Source organism: Solanum tuberosum, unplaced genomic scaffold (assembly GCF_000226075.1).
Source record: "Solanum tuberosum cultivar DM 1-3 516 R44 unplaced genomic scaffold, SolTub_3.0 scf00017, whole genome shotgun sequence".
In the NCBI taxonomy this organism is placed as follows: domain Eukaryota; kingdom Viridiplantae; phylum Streptophyta; class Magnoliopsida; order Solanales; family Solanaceae; genus Solanum; species Solanum tuberosum.
This window is the reverse complement of record NW_006238943.1, coordinates 2,892,937-2,906,689: the sequence shown is the minus strand read 5'-3', so window position 1 is coordinate 2,906,689 and position 13,753 is coordinate 2,892,937. Positions and strand designations below refer to the sequence as shown.

General features: G+C 35.1%; 3 protein-coding genes across 5 annotated transcripts in view; all 3 read left to right on the top strand.

Annotated features, from left to right (window-relative positions):
- On the top strand, window positions 1-7,065 carry LOC102594712 (uncharacterized). 3 transcript variants are annotated; one of them, XM_015303141.1, is made up of 5 exons: window positions 1-138; window positions 1,333-2,374; window positions 2,603-2,798; window positions 4,882-4,964; window positions 6,539-7,065. In XM_015303141.1, the coding sequence occupies exons 2-5, from the start codon at window positions 1,490-1,492 to the stop codon at window positions 6,602-6,604; spliced, it is 1,230 nt and encodes a 409-aa protein (XP_015158627.1). In that variant the 5' UTR covers window positions 1-138; window positions 1,333-1,489; the 3' UTR covers window positions 6,605-7,065. The 3 variants fall into 3 exon arrangements, with proteins under 3 accessions (XP_015158627.1, XP_006340366.2, XP_015158624.1); XM_006340304.2 differs by having other exon boundaries at window positions 3-138; window positions 6,523-7,065; XM_015303138.1 differs by having other exon boundaries at window positions 3-138; window positions 1,330-2,374; window positions 6,523-7,065.
- Window positions 7,066-8,427: 1,362 nt separating this feature from the next.
- Window positions 8,428-13,192, top strand: LOC102594384 (calmodulin-like). Its single transcript, XM_006340303.2, has 3 exons — window positions 8,428-8,607; window positions 10,364-10,733; window positions 12,738-13,192. The coding sequence occupies exons 1-3, from the start codon at window positions 8,532-8,534 to the stop codon at window positions 12,832-12,834; spliced, it is 543 nt and encodes a 180-aa protein (XP_006340365.2). The 5' UTR covers window positions 8,428-8,531; the 3' UTR covers window positions 12,835-13,192.
- Window positions 12,838-13,753, top strand: part of LOC107057965 (glucan endo-1,3-beta-glucosidase-like) — a 2,522-nt gene continuing 1,606 nt past the window's right edge. Inside the window, exon 1 of the mRNA XM_015303149.1 lies at window positions 12,838-12,924. The gene's annotated coding sequence lies outside the window, so the exon portion shown is untranslated. The remainder of the gene's footprint in view (window positions 12,925-13,753) is intronic.

Here is a 13,753-nt window from a genome sequence, read left to right as displayed (position 1 = left end):
CCAAAAATAAGACGGCTTTCCATAGGAACAAGTGCTCCGTTTCGCCATTAAAGCATTTTTCTTTTCTTCCTTCACTTCTTCTTCAGACAACACAGAGAAAACTTATTGTGGGTATTTTATCTTTTCTCTTATTTGCAGGTAAAATTTTCACATTTCTTTTTCTTTACTAAAAGCCCTTTTTGTTGGATTCTTGAGTTTATTTCTTGGTATTGTTCACGATTGAGTGTGTATTTGTCTGTTTTTCTTTTCACTAAATGGTATACATTTGATTTCTTGTTTATACCCATGTGTTTGTTTTTGTTATATGTGTATATATATGTTAAAAAAATTTGATCTTTGTATATAAAATTGTAATTTTAGGTCCCCCTAAGCACAACCCTTTTCCCAGTTTGATGATAAGATTACCATGATAGTTAAATTTTCTAAACAACAACAACAAACCCAATGTAATCTCACAGGTGGGGAGTGTGGTAATTACGTAGTCTTAGCCCTACCTTGGGAAGGTAGAAAGACGGATTTCAATAGATATTTGGCTCAAGTAAAACACATCAAACTTAAGTATGGAAAGAAAATAGATTTTTTTTTCATTTTCTTTTGGGTATTCTATACATCTTGAGTTTGTCCTAGCCTTGGTGGACAGAGTTATCTTGTACTTGTTGTTGGTGGGAGGTGACATGTATCCTATGGAATTAGTTGAGGTGTGCGAAAGCGGGCCCGAATACCATAGTTATCAAACAAATAATTCTATACATCTTGAGTTCTTGGATTTTAGTTCCCGAGTATATGAACCTTGAATGAAAAGTCTTTTGAAGTATTATTGACAAACTTACGTGTACCTAGCAGTCAATGAAGTTGGTGAAAACCACGGGATACCACGATTTAGTGTTAGTGGATACCTGTGTTGGTGGTGGAAGTTAATAGGTACTTGAAGGAATAGTTGAGGCGTGCACATGTTGATTTGAACCCCTCTATAAAAAAAGAAGCTTTGATTTACTTAGGTACGAATATTTAGTAGACACATTGTGTCCGTATATATCTAGTGCGAGTGTGTTCAACTTTGAGAAAGTTTGTAGTGTATTTGGAAACATCCCTACAGAGTCCCCAATACCCATGGCATACCATCTAATGGTGGTATGACAAGGCAATGAAGAGTTTGTTTAAGTGCACAACACATGGATTATGTATATAACTATAAATGTACATACACGAGTTCTAGGATTCTATTTTTTTCATTCTCATGGATTTTGGGTCCTTGGACATTGATTATATTCTTTCCATTTTTTATGATATGTTTTTTTATGGACATTGACTATTCCTTTTGTTTTCTAGCAGCTGGAGTTTTCAGAAAAATTCTTGCACTTCATGTAGATGGTGAAATTTATGAAGTTTTTTACTCTTTCTCTATGTCTATGAATGAGGGAAATTGGGGTGAAATAACAGTGAATTTTTGTTGTGAGCTGTTCGTTTGTTGGAGCTGAATTCCATTATAATGGGGCGACCAGGATTGAGGAATTATGATGATGATTATGAAGCAAGACGTGGAAACAGAAAGAGAGCAAAATATTCCGGTGAAGTAAAGATTAGTGACAATCTCACGCAAAAGATTTCAAGATTAGAGAATGCTGATGAAGATTATGTTGAGTTTTTGAAGCTACTCTACAACTATGATATAAATTCTCAGTCATACACAAATGAACATGGAGATGATGTCAGCTATGATGAGGTTGAGGATGAAACTGACCCGCAGTACAAGATATTTTTGGCTAATGCTAAGCGTGATGGGAGGTCATATATCCTTAACCTCAATAGAAAGGATGAGTTTCCTGTGTCCATAAAGTATGAAAAAGAGAGTGAGTGTAATAATGGGTGCAAATGTTTCTGTTGTAAAAAACAGAAAGATATGGAGACGCAAAAGGATGCTGTGGATGAGGACATCTCACTCAATAAATGTAGCAAAGATGAGCTAAAAAATCGGAGATTTCCAAGGACTGATCCCAGGTATGATAGCAATAGATCCATGGGAGGCATGGATGTGATATTTGAGCCTTCCGATCCTACTTCTCAGAGAAACAATGGGAATATGAGCCGGAAACTTAGCACGGGGAAATGTGGTGCATCCAAGAGGCAGGGGAAGTGTGAGACTAAGATAAAGTCGTGTGAGGAGAAGATGATGGAAAAAGGGTGTAAACTAGTTCATGTCAGAGACAAAGACAAAGCATCTGATGTAGGTGAAGATTATGCGTTACTCCTGGAGAATCTTCAATGTGAAAAATGGGGCATGAAAGCCTTGTTAAGAAGCGGTTGCAATATTAAGTATGAAGCTACTGATGATGACCTTGAAATCCTTTATGACAGTAATAATATGCTCAAGAAGGTTGAAGCTTTAACTTTACAGCTTTTTCTGCAAAAGACCACTAGAGTGTCTTCCGTCCTTTGTTTCTCCTCCCTATTTTACTCTTCCGTCCTTTGTTTCTCCTCCCTATTTTACCCTTAGTCCTTACCTGTCTGTTTGTTAGTTTGAAGTCTGTGGAAATAGTTCTTCGTGATGCTTGTATGTGAATGAGCTTCAATGTATACTAAGGTCAAGGATGTATATCAACAGAAATGTGAGCCGTCTGAGTTCAGGAAGAAAGTCACGGATCTTCTGAAGAAGCCTTACAATCCAAAGGAGTACAAAGAACTATGGACATATGTCAATGATCAAAAACCAGTGGAAAGGAATATGGAATCGCGTAGAGGGGGAGTGAAGTCTTACAAGACAACAAAAATGGGAAAATCATATCTGGAGTACTATACAGGTAAGTTCAACATCCTGTAAGTTGCATTTTCATTGATAATACGATTTCCAGTGGTTTCAAAGTTTTGGTACCACTGCACCTTTGCTTGGTTTCTGTTGTGTATGTCTAATATATAACCTGTTGTTCTGGTGAATTAATGCCCTCTCAAACATTAGTAATATTTGGGTAATGGTCCTCACCTGTCATTGAGCTCAAAATGCTTGGAGTAATTTCCTTCTTATATCTTAAAACACTTTAATTTTGCAGTCTCTGATATCATCTTTGAATGTCTTGCTAGTTTCTCTAAAGTATGCTGTCAAGGCAAAATAATAACGCAAAATGTTTTAAGATTTTACGTAGTACAAAGGCTCAAAACATGTGAGTGCTTTGCCTCACTTAATGGGCGCTTCAGTGTCATCGTAGGACACTAAACAACTGATATTTCAATCTAGGGTAAAAAAAATTTCAAAATTTCTTTGTCTATATATTTGTTATTCATGCTTATAATTATTAGTCTTGGACTAAACATCTATATATTTGTAAATTTTCTCCATTTGCGCCTTTTTTCATTTAAAGGCCATGTTTTATTTGCACTTAAAGTTCCAAAGGACCTTAGAGCTTTTTTGCGCTTTTCACTTTTGATATCACTGGTTGGCTTTAAGTTTTATGGAACCCTGGTCATTTATACCATCCATAGGCCATAGCATAATTAGTAATTTAGGTTGACTGCTGACTAGTAGCTCCAAGCAAGATGTAAAATTATTTTTAGTATTGCTTCATACTTCTACAAAAAAATAAATTAATTTGCCTATTCCTTCTTAAAAGAATTATGAATTTGTCTATTTGTGTTACAACCTCCCAAGTATGAGGAGGCCAATTGCTAAGTGATGTTTAGGACAGTTGGCTAATTTGTGAATTAATTACGGAAAGAAAAAGAAATAGAGAAAATCATGAACTACGAACAGTAAGAAACTAAGAATCCTTTTTTCAAATTGTTCGTTTCTCGCAAAGTTTTGTACTTCTCCTACAGTGAGATCCGCGTTCCTAAGTACATCTTCACAAAAGATATGGGAATTTTTTCACCCTATATTACATTTGAAGCCAATGTCCGTCAAGCTGGAGGACTTCTAGGTCATTAATATGCACCATCTCAGGGAAACTTAGTGATGGCAAACAAAAAAAAGGAAAAGCTTTCATAAAATCTGTATACTGTTGGAATTTATACTTATATCTTTCTCCAACTATGGAATTACACCCATGTTATGAACCATCAATGTCATGTCGCTAGGTTTTAATATTGATATAATGCTCCAAATGGATTTTGTCAGGAAATCTATTTAAAATTTTATTCCTCTCAACCAAAATTTGTGTACCATCTTACCACTCAAGAAAAATGGAACAATGTGATATTGTACTTTGGAGTCGTCTTAAAATTTCCACTTTAAACTTAAGAAATCTTCTGTTTCCTACGTTTTATGAAGAAGTTTACCATCTAGGACATCACTAATAGACTATATGAGAAGTTGACTATTTGTAAATAGTGCACCACAGATCAAAACTCTAGCAGTACTAAAGCAGCATTTGAAAATTATTTTCGTTTGTATTCCCACCAAGAACTCATCGGCCTCTTTTTTCTCTTGGGAATAGGAACCTGAAAGCATAGAAATCACGAAGGAACCAGATTATATTTAAGTTGCATCACACTGTTCCTTTAACCAAAATAATTCATGTTTCCATAAGAACAGTTTGCCCAATGAAACAATGGAAGCTCAGTGTTGAGAGCTAGTTGTTCTTTGTAATTTTGGGAAATTTGGGATTGTCTTGCTAGAAATGTGAACTAGTTGTTCTTTGATAATTTGGGAAATTAGGGATTGTCGAATGCTAGAAACATTAATTGAGCTAGGTGATTTTCTTGTTTTATTCTTTTGCAAGTTTGATGTATTCATATCTGCTGTATATCAATGACAATCTTCAACTTCACCTCTCTCTGAGTTCTCGGCAGTTTGGGTACTATGAAGTCATTCAAATTTGTGGTTGAATTTTCACTTTAGTTGCACTCACCATTTACATAATAGTACATCTTTTCAATTTATTTATACTGCAGACCTTAAGGAAAGGCTTAAAGAAGTTGGTAATAACGAGAGGAAGAAGTTGAAGATCATGCGTGGCTTTTCGTTTTGGTTACAGGTGAGTGGCTCATCTCAGCCCTTTTTATGGAGAACAGATTGATGGTTTTCGTTTGGCTTGTGCTTGTGATATGTGTATGTCCATCTATTGCTAATCAATTAAAGAAGGTTGTTGGTCACAAGATATTGTTGTATGGATCTATGTTTAAATACAAGGTTTAAAGTTATATCAGAAACTAATTTCTAGTTCAAATTTGATTTTCATCATAGCATTTTCTTTCTAATTGTCCAGAAAAAATGTTTTTCTTGAGCCGGGGGTCTATTGGAAACAACCTCTCTACCTCATGTAGGTAGGGGTAAGGTTTGCGTACACCCACTCTCTCCAAACCCCCAATTGTGAGGCTATACTGGGGATGTTGTTGTAGTTTGAATTTGAATACTGGAAAAAATAAGTTACATTGCAATGATTTTATTAACAACATTAACAAAAGAATGATGATGTTGATACTTTATCCAAAAAAGAAAGAAAGAAGAAAAAGGCATAAAACTTTGCCTCAACTGTCAACTAAACAATCCAACTTTGAGAATGCACATCTAAAGTCTAAACACCTCAACTCGTCCTTGTTTTGTCTTGTGGACACCCGACACTCACATGACACATAAATTTTGGAGGTGTCTAAATGATCATTTTGTAAGTTGGAATTCTCAACTGACAGTGGAGACGAGTTGACGTGTCTAGATGTACATCCTTTAAGTTGGAGTGTCCAATTGCCAGTTGAGGTCAAGTTAAAGTGTCTATCCATATATTATGCCAAAAAAGAATGATGTTGATTTGATCAGGGGGGAATCAGCAAGTGCCTGATTACCTCACTTTATGAGAAGTAGCTATCGTTCTGTTTAAGTCTTGTTTTAGCTAGTTTCCTATGCAGTTTTACTAAAATAGGTAGGAATTAAATCGATTACGAATTCAGAACTAGCCAAAGATATAAAAGGGGGCATATTATGAGTTGTGCTTTTGTAGCAAATGCTAGTTTCATGCCTTCACCGTCTTTGATTTTTTTTTTCCAAGTGATCAATTTCAGTAATTTACAAGGATTTTTTTGTCGTTATAATTAGAACTAAGTTTCAGAGAAGCACTCAATGTGTTAATATGAGACGACGAAACGTCATGACTCTTTTGTATCTTGTCCTTGTTCTGCAGTGACTTAAGTTTAAATGTTTAAGTGATTCACATAATCAAGACTATTTTGGTGATTGACGACTTCTTCCTGTTTAAGCTTCCGAAATACTGAAATTGTCAGATTCATATACTGGTTGAATATGAGGACTTGCGAGTTCTATGAGCATTGATCCTATTTGGCTAGTAAACGGAATTTCAGGATGAACAATCAATGATTTAATTCCCATTCTACTTTTTAGTCGGCAACCTGTTTTTACCCTATGTTATATTTATTGCATGTATGATGATAATATAAAATGAGCTTAAATGAAGTGAGATTCATATAGCCGACCCAAACTTGTTCAAGGACTAAGGCATAGTTGTTGTTGTTCTATTTATTGCATACTAGTTGTTTAAGACGAGTTTTAGTAACGTACTTTCTCATTTGGTGTTTTGCTAGAATCTCACTAATGCAGGAGCCTTCAAACCTTGGAACGATACTGAGTTTCTTGCACGGGTGGCTGAATCTAGTTAAGAAGTGATGCACTTCCAGTCCAACTTTTTCCGATTAATCACTCAAAGACAGCCACTGGAACATGTATATGATGTATGTTGTGGTGAAGACTGAAATCATGGACTCCATTTTATAAAAAATCAGTATATCATACAGGAAAGCAAACGTAGACGCGGATCATCTTGTGAATTTTCTGCATTGCCGCGGAACTTTTTGTTTCTTATTTTTGTGATACTTCCTAGCTTTCCCTCCTGTCCTTATTTTTTGAAGGCCCTGGGAATTTTGTACATTCTCAAACAAGGATGTAAATGGAGTTGATTCAGTGTATGTAAAAGTTTGCATATTAGTCTTTTTTGGAGTAATATTTCCTTTGTAAGGTGGCAAGGAGAATATCATAGTTCTGGGAATGGAGTCGCCTTTAGTAGGAAAGGATGTTAATAGCGCCACTTATGTAATTGCCCCTTGTTAATATCGCGATTTTGAAAAAGATCTACAAGCATTGACCCTTCGGGGTGGCCCAGTGGTTTGGGCTTGGGACTTACATGTTGGGGGTTTTAAGTTCGAAACCCCTTGCCAGCGAAAACAAGGGGTTTGTCGGTTGAGCTCGTCGCACCGGGCTTGCCTAGTGCGTGTTACCTCTCCTATGTGGTTTGCGAGCTATTGCATAAGTGCACAGGGTTTGCGCACCCAAAGGATAGTGGCTGTGAATTTCCTTTTTCATTGAAAAACAAAAAAGATCTACAAGCATTTGGACAAAATAGAATTAGAATTTTTTGATTAGTTACTAACAATTTATTGGAAGAGGAATTTTGGAGTTGTCTTAGTGTGCCTTATTAGAGAAAATTGTTCAATTTAATCATCTACGTATAACCGATCACAATTGTATATTCAGTTCAAACTTTATAAATTTTATTTAAAAAAATGAAAAATATTTGAAATTTATGGTTGCCTATTTAATATTTGCATTATAATCTAACGAACCAAATTATTTATTTTGATTTCTCAACCCTGTTGTTTGTTGAATCATACCTTCTACTAACGTTAGCTTATTTGTCAGTCGTGTCAAATTGTTGTTCAATTGAAAACAATGAAATAATTCGATTTATTTTTATATTGCACATAATATATATCTTAACTCGAACATCCTTTTGACCATTGCAACATTATAATTATCTTTTGCTTTAAAATTCCGTTTACGACAGTTACATGATAACTATCAGAACATCGTTGTTAAAGAAAAAGTAGGAGAGTGTCGAGCATGATTTACGTGAAGTTGAATCAAATTCCTTTTTGGTGTTCTCATTGTTATCCGATCCGTTGTGGTTCAAATAAATTCTTACTTGCATCCAAAATGTCATGTACAATACAATTATGTTTCTTAAGATTCTGTTTACGACAATTACATGATAACTATGAGAACATCGTTGTTAAAGAGAAAGTAGGAGAGTGGCTAAGCGTGACTTATATGGAGCTGAATTAGATTCCTTTTCGGTGTTCTCGTTGTTTTATTCCGTCCGTTGTGGTTCAAATAAATTCTTACTTGCATCCAAAATGTCACGAACAATCCAATTTACTTCTTAAGATTCAGTTTACGATAGTTACATGATAACTATCGGAACATCGAGTACGATTTATGTGGAGTTGAATCAAATTCTTTTTTTCAGTGTTCTCATTGTTATTCGGTCTATTATGGTTCGAATACATTTTCACTAGCATACAAAATGTCACATACAATTTTATCATATCAAGGCTCGAACTTGAAAACTCGGGATTACAAAGTATTCCTTTCTTGACTAGATGAGTAATTTTGAGTCAAAAAGGAAAAAAGAATAAGATGCTTGGCCACCCACGATGTACCCTTTAGGAATTTTTGGACCATTATAATAACACCTCTTTGCCTTCTCCATTTTCTCACACACACACACTAAAAAAAAAGCTCTGTGAATTAATCGATAATGGCGGATCAGCTCACTGACGATCAGATCTCGGAGTTCAAAGAAGCTTTTAGCCTATTCGACAAGGATGGAGATGGTCTCTTCTTTTTCCCTTTTATAACTTTTGATTTTACCTCAGATCCAATCGTTGAGTTTTTCATTTTTTATCCTCTAATTTGTTGAACAGTGTTTTGATCTATGATTTGATGTTGATGTGCTGCTAATTGTCGTGTTCCGTGTTGGGTAGTTTCAATTTTTGTGTTTGGATTTGATCTGATGAATTTATTTGTGAAACTGACGGATTCTGAGTTCAGTATGTTGAATTCTTTTGGTTAATGTTGCTTTCGATTGACAGTGCTGTGATCTATGATTTGATGTTGATGTGTTACTGATAAGAGTTTTTGTTTCTTAAGGGAATATTGTTGGATTTGGTGTTTAATTCTTTGTTATGCTGTTTTGATAGAAATGGATATGAAGATGGGTTTATGATAAACTGGTAGCCTCTAGAATTTGGAATGGCAGTTGTTTTGATACATGATTTGATATTGATGTGCAAATTATGAGATTTGTGTTCATTACGGGGAAATTCTGGGATTCGGTGTTTGATCCTTGGACATGCTGTTTCTTTAGCTGGGTAGTTTCAATTTGTGTTTGGGTTTGGTTTTTGATGGATCCATTGTGAAGCTGGTGGCTTCTAGATCCTTTTTTTCTTTTGATAATGGTGGTATTGGGTTAGTTTGCACGCACTTCGACTAATTCATTAGGTACTTTTTACCTCCGCCACAAGTACTGGTTAAGTGGGAAGAAATCACCTATTGTTTTTACATCCGCTGGGATTTGAACCAACTCACTGCATTGACAAATGACAACTAGGCGATACCCTTGGGTGCAAAAGAAATTGGTGGCTTCTAGATTTTGGGTCAATGTGTTGAATTCTTTGGCTGATATTTCTTGGTAGTTAGGGAATTTGTTTGTTTGGCAAGTTTTGAAAAGCGTGTTTTTGGATGTTGCATTTTTCTTGATTATATCAAGTTATATAAGTCAATTGCCTTTTTTTTTTTTTTTCTATTTGTGGATTTACCTAGTTTGTCATGATATCTTTGACTTTATTTCTTGATGGATTGTCTCCATTTGTTCAATGTGGTAATGTGTTTGTGATGGTGGGTTTCACAACCTTCCATTCATTGCTTTATCACGGGAGGTAAAGTGCGTTCAAGTCTATAGATGTGCTTGAGAAAAACCCAAGTTTGTAATTATATGTATGTAACTATAAACATCCACTGGCTGGTAGTATGCCATTGGAATATAGCAGTAATAAGTAAAATATAGTGGTAGCAAGAGTAAGTACTCGAATATGAGTAGCTGCTGTCTTTTGAAATAGTTGATGCTTTTAGATGAATGGAATTCAAGTGATTTTGCCAATTTTATTTCTGTTCTGTTTGGAAATGAGTTTCCATTTGATTTTCCTTATAGCTGGAGATTGATGCGTAGAATTCTTATTAATGATGGTTAACTGTATTCCTCATTGTTGGGATCATTCATAGGCTTCTTATATCTGGAGATCGACGCATAGAATTCTTATTAATGATGGTTAACTGTATTGTGATGAAACTTGTGTTTCTGTTTCTCCTTTTCTTACACTCTGAATGGAGGAGTGAGGTAACCGGTCCCAACTTGTTTGGGATTGAGGCTTCCATATTGTTGTTGAAGCCTTTTCCCATCTATACATAAAGAAGAACCAAAGAGAGGGGGGAGGGGGGGGGGGAGGATGTGAATTGCTAGTTGTAAGTGTTCGTAACTTGTAAGCTCTTAAAACTTAACATGTCCAATAACTATGTGCAACTGTGCTGCAGGTTGCATCACAACTAAGGAGCTTGGAACCGTGATGCGGTCATTGGGGCAGAACCCAACTGAGGCTGAGCTTCAAGACATGATCAATGAAGTTGATGCTGATGGGAATGGGACCATTGACTTCCCTGAGTTCCTTAACCTGATGGCTCGCAAGATGAAGGACACTGATTCCGAGGAGGAGCTCAAGGAAGCTTTTAGAGTGTTTGACAAGGATCAGAATGGATTTATCTCTGCTGCTGAGCTTCGCCATGTCATGACTAACCTAGGTGAGAAGCTTACAGACGAAGAGGTTGATGAAATGATTCGCGAAGCTGACGTGGATGGTGACGGACAGATCAACTATGACGAGTTCGTCAAGGTCATGATGGCCAAGTGAGAATTGATCAACTCATCTTAATCTTTAAAATTGGAAGTACAACATAAAAGGGAAAAAAAAAGGAACGGCAGATAAGTTTGATGAGGTTTCTGTTTCCGGTTAGGATGTGTTCTTTGACATTATTAGCTTTGTTTTGGTGCTTGCCTGTTCTCCTATTTGCATTGTTTTGTAGTGCTGTTCTTTGGTATATGCTTTTCTGCTCTATTCCCATTTTAGTAGTTTGGTTGTTAGTAACTCTTCAGCATTTGGTATTCAAACCTTTCTACAATTAGGGACCTTGAATGTCCTTTTTTGAAACCTTTTGATTGAGTAATTTCATTGGTATTTCATATTCTTGCATTTGTTTGCTTTGCCTTTTTAACTCTTGTGTTTACTTGCTCTTTATGGTCTAAGAAGTTTTGAGTTTTGACGGACTTGTGTCGTAGGGCACAAGTTTGACCCTTGTGCCAAGCGATCCAAGTCTAATGCACAAGTGAAGAAGGATAGGAGGTTGAGCCCATTGTTCCTCAGTCTCGAAGACTATGGTTTCATGAAGTGAAAGGTCGCGAAATGAAGTTCAAAATTGTCTGCCAAAGGCGCTAGTGCGTACTTTGGGGTGATCATCACCACTTGTATCTCATCTCAGGACAATGGAACGTGTAACCCGCCTGCTTCTAGCTTTCGTTCTCGCTTGACGATTTCATAAAACTTTTTACATTCCTTCTACTAATATCACTTCCATAATTCTCCTTTTCCCTTTTTATCTTCTTTCCAATCTCTTCCTCTTTCCTTCTTTTCGAACAAATCTCCTCTGTCCAAATGCCATTTTCAAGCTGTATAGAATCTAATTTTGAGGAAGGGAGCGTTGGAGCAATGATTCAGTTATCTTCGTATGGTATATAGGTTATCGGTTCAAGTTGTGAAATCAACCTTCAATGTTTGCATCAGGTGGGCTACGTATATCACACTTCTTAGGTTGCGGCCTTTCTTTGAATCATACGTTTATGCGGAAGTCCTTGATGTTTGAGTCAAGCAGGTTGTTTGCGCTAACTTCTTTGGAGTGGTTCTTCCTTGAGCCTTACAGTAAAGTGAGATTTTTTGTGCATCGACCTATCATTTTCGCTTGATTTTTCGGTTTGAGGCATAGTTAATTATTGCAAGGTATCTGATAAAGTGATAAAATCTTTACAAAAAGAAGAGTTAGATTTTATTCAGTTTAGCTTAATCTCAACGCATAACTAATTGGATTTGATTTTTCACTACTTTTTGGAATAAATAGATGTTATTCCCTTTTAGTTGGGTTCTCTTGAGGCGCGGGGGGGAGGGGGGGTACTTTTTGATTTTATTTTTTTTAATTTACAGAAAATCAATAAAGAAAAATAACTCATGATTTTCTTAAATAAAAAAAATGGAGAAAATTTTGGTAGGAAAATTGTTTTCTTTTCATATTTACATTATTAAAGACGTGTTAGAAAAGAAAGAACTATTCGTCCAGTGGTTTTATTAAAACCGTGCACGTGATGCCTGAGTTAGATGCACGTTATGATTCGAAACTTATCTCAAATAAAAGTTTAACATTTAACTTATTTTCTCTTATTTATTTTTTGAGTATGAAAATGTCATTAAAGTTAAATGAGAAACATGATTAATGAAGATTTATTCGGCTGAGCTAACTTATTTGAATTGAGACATAATTAAGTTATTGCATTTAAGTTACAAATAGTAGAAGGGTTGATTTATTATCTTTGAATTTCGAATCATGTAATATCGACCATGAAATATTTCTGATGTGCAAATAATAGCATAGCCACCTAGATCATAGAGTGGTCAATCGAATATTTTTCTATCAGAAGAATGTCCTATCTCTATAAAAAATAATATTGTATATATTGGTCAAAGTTTTAACTTCCTTTTAATTAAAATACGATAAATATTTTAACTCATCAATTCATATTTGGTGTCATTTTTGGTTTTATCTTAAGTTACATGGTTTAAATTCGCTATTTATATATTGACTACAGGAGGCGAATGAAGACGGTACAAAGTAGAAGTGTGAAACCCACTTCACAGAGCAATGGAAGAAAAGGCCGAAAAAGAGACCGATGCATAATTCTTTGATCCAAAGAATGTTCTCTTTGGGATCGTTTGGTTTGGAAATTAAGTTATTTCGAGATTATAGTTCTTAAACTGATTCATCCCACTTAAAAGGTAAGTTGAAATAACACCAAATTCGATGGGATAATTAAAATTAAATTTATACTTTGTTTGATTAAGGTAACTAAACGAAGTGTAAATTTAATTTCAAACTTAATTACGAAATATCCTATCTCATTCCATGAACCAAACGACTTGTATTCTATTGTTGAAAAAAATAGCTTTTTATAATTAGCTTTGTGTTTCTTTAATTTTCTTATTAGCTTATTGTATAATGTACTAGCCTTCAAAATTATTAAATAAAATTATAATGTTATAACTGCTTGAATTTTGCACCAGTCATCCTTGTAATATCGTCATTTTCACCTTTTTTCCTTTTAAGCACCAAAATAAAGAAAATATAACATATTATATTATATAGAAATAAAGAGACATCTTAAATATCCAAATGATTCATAGTAATTTCATCTCGACACAGGAGAGTGTTGGAGTAACGGTTTATTTGTGTTTGTATGATATAATATATAAGTTTAAGTCATGAAACTATCAAATAATTCCTCCTCGAGTCTTAGTAGTATTCTTGTCATGTATCGAGCTATCATTTTTTTGGTATGGAAGCATAGTAATTGCACTTTTAAAATATAAATACAAAAAATATTTTTTACGAAAATTGTTTTGTTTTCTATTAATAAAAGGGAAAAGGCTCAAATATGCCATCGAACTTTCAGAAAAGGCTCATTTATGCCATCCGTTAAAAGTTTGGCTCATCTACGCCATTACCGTTTAAGAAAAGGCTCATTCATGCCATTATTTTTTAACGGTAGTTTTGCAAAACCATTTTTTACACGTGGCCAATTATAATTCGGCCACGTCATTTTTTTTT